This window comes from Sinocyclocheilus grahami, unplaced genomic scaffold (assembly GCF_001515645.1).
Source record: "Sinocyclocheilus grahami isolate Dianchi unplaced genomic scaffold, SAMN03320097.WGS_v1.1 scaffold22303.1, whole genome shotgun sequence".
In the NCBI taxonomy this organism is placed as follows: Eukaryota; Metazoa; Chordata; class Actinopteri; order Cypriniformes; family Cyprinidae; genus Sinocyclocheilus; species Sinocyclocheilus grahami.
In genome coordinates this window covers 2,082-2,980 of record NW_015518729.1, presented here as the reverse complement: position 1 = coordinate 2,980, position 899 = coordinate 2,082, and the positions used below count along the sequence as shown (strand labels likewise).

Sequence of the window (899 nt, the reverse complement as noted above, 5' to 3'; positions counted from 1 at the left end):
GAGGGATGGGATTGTCCAGTGCTTAGAGGACTAGACGAGAGTAAGTAGAAGGACACAAGGATTTTCTTAGGATTGATAAGCGTAACTCTGACTCTGGTCGCTAGGCCAATCTGCCGTGTGAGCGGCTGTTGGCCAGTCGCCATTGAGATAAGGAGCAGCGACTGATGCTCAATTGGGCGGCTGGATTAATCTGGCCAGTGAGGGTAATAAAAAAAAAAGAAGAAGACTTTGATTGAGGTTTAAGTGGCGAATGAGGGGAGAGAGGATCTAGATTTATTGGATTTGTTCTGTCTCACACACATGCATGCGCACAATTTTAATATGACCGGTGAAGAAATGGCTCTCAGCATCAACAAACATATACAACATCATGTATTATTCATAAAAACAGCTGATGCTACAACACACTTTGCTATTTCACAAACTACAGTTGTGTTCAACCAATACCCATCTTCCTTTTGTATTCTCAGTGCCACTGATCATGTTCCTGAATTCAGTTTAAGTGACAATGCCAACAGCCTCCTCATCGTCTCTCAGGTGAAGAGATGCCAGATGAAAGGTAAGTACAAAAGTTGATCTGTTCTCCCAGTTCAGCCATTAGTGATGAATACTGTGGAACGCCCCAGTTTCTTCCAGGACTTTTTTTTATTAAACCTGACTGCATGATCTCTCCCTGATCACAGATGCCTTGGGGACTCTTAAGGGCATGTTACAGGCTGATCAGGTGCCCAGTCAGTTAGCCATCACTCGACTGGTCCAGGGTCTCGCTAGTGAAGGAAACACACAGGACATCCAGGAAGTGGAGGCCTTGGTGAAGACTTTAGGCTCCATCAAGCTGTCCAGCATGTTATTTGTCAACAATGCTGCTCTCGCTCATATTAAAAAGTAAGTTTTTTTTT

At 44.0% G+C, this 899-nt stretch overlaps 1 protein-coding gene across 1 annotated transcript in view; it reads left to right on the top strand.

Moving 5' to 3' along the window:
* Nucleotides 1-470: 470 nt before the first annotated feature.
* The window catches only part of LOC107579951 (leucine-rich PPR motif-containing protein, mitochondrial-like), a gene marked incomplete at both ends in the record, with an annotated part of 2,020 nt that continues 1,591 nt past the window's right edge, over nt 471-899 (top strand). Inside the window, 2 exons of the mRNA XM_016265725.1 lie at nt 471-559; nt 684-885. Of these exons, the coding sequence (XP_016121211.1) occupies nt 471-559; nt 684-885 (291 nt within the window). The remainder of the gene's footprint in view (nt 560-683; nt 886-899) is intronic.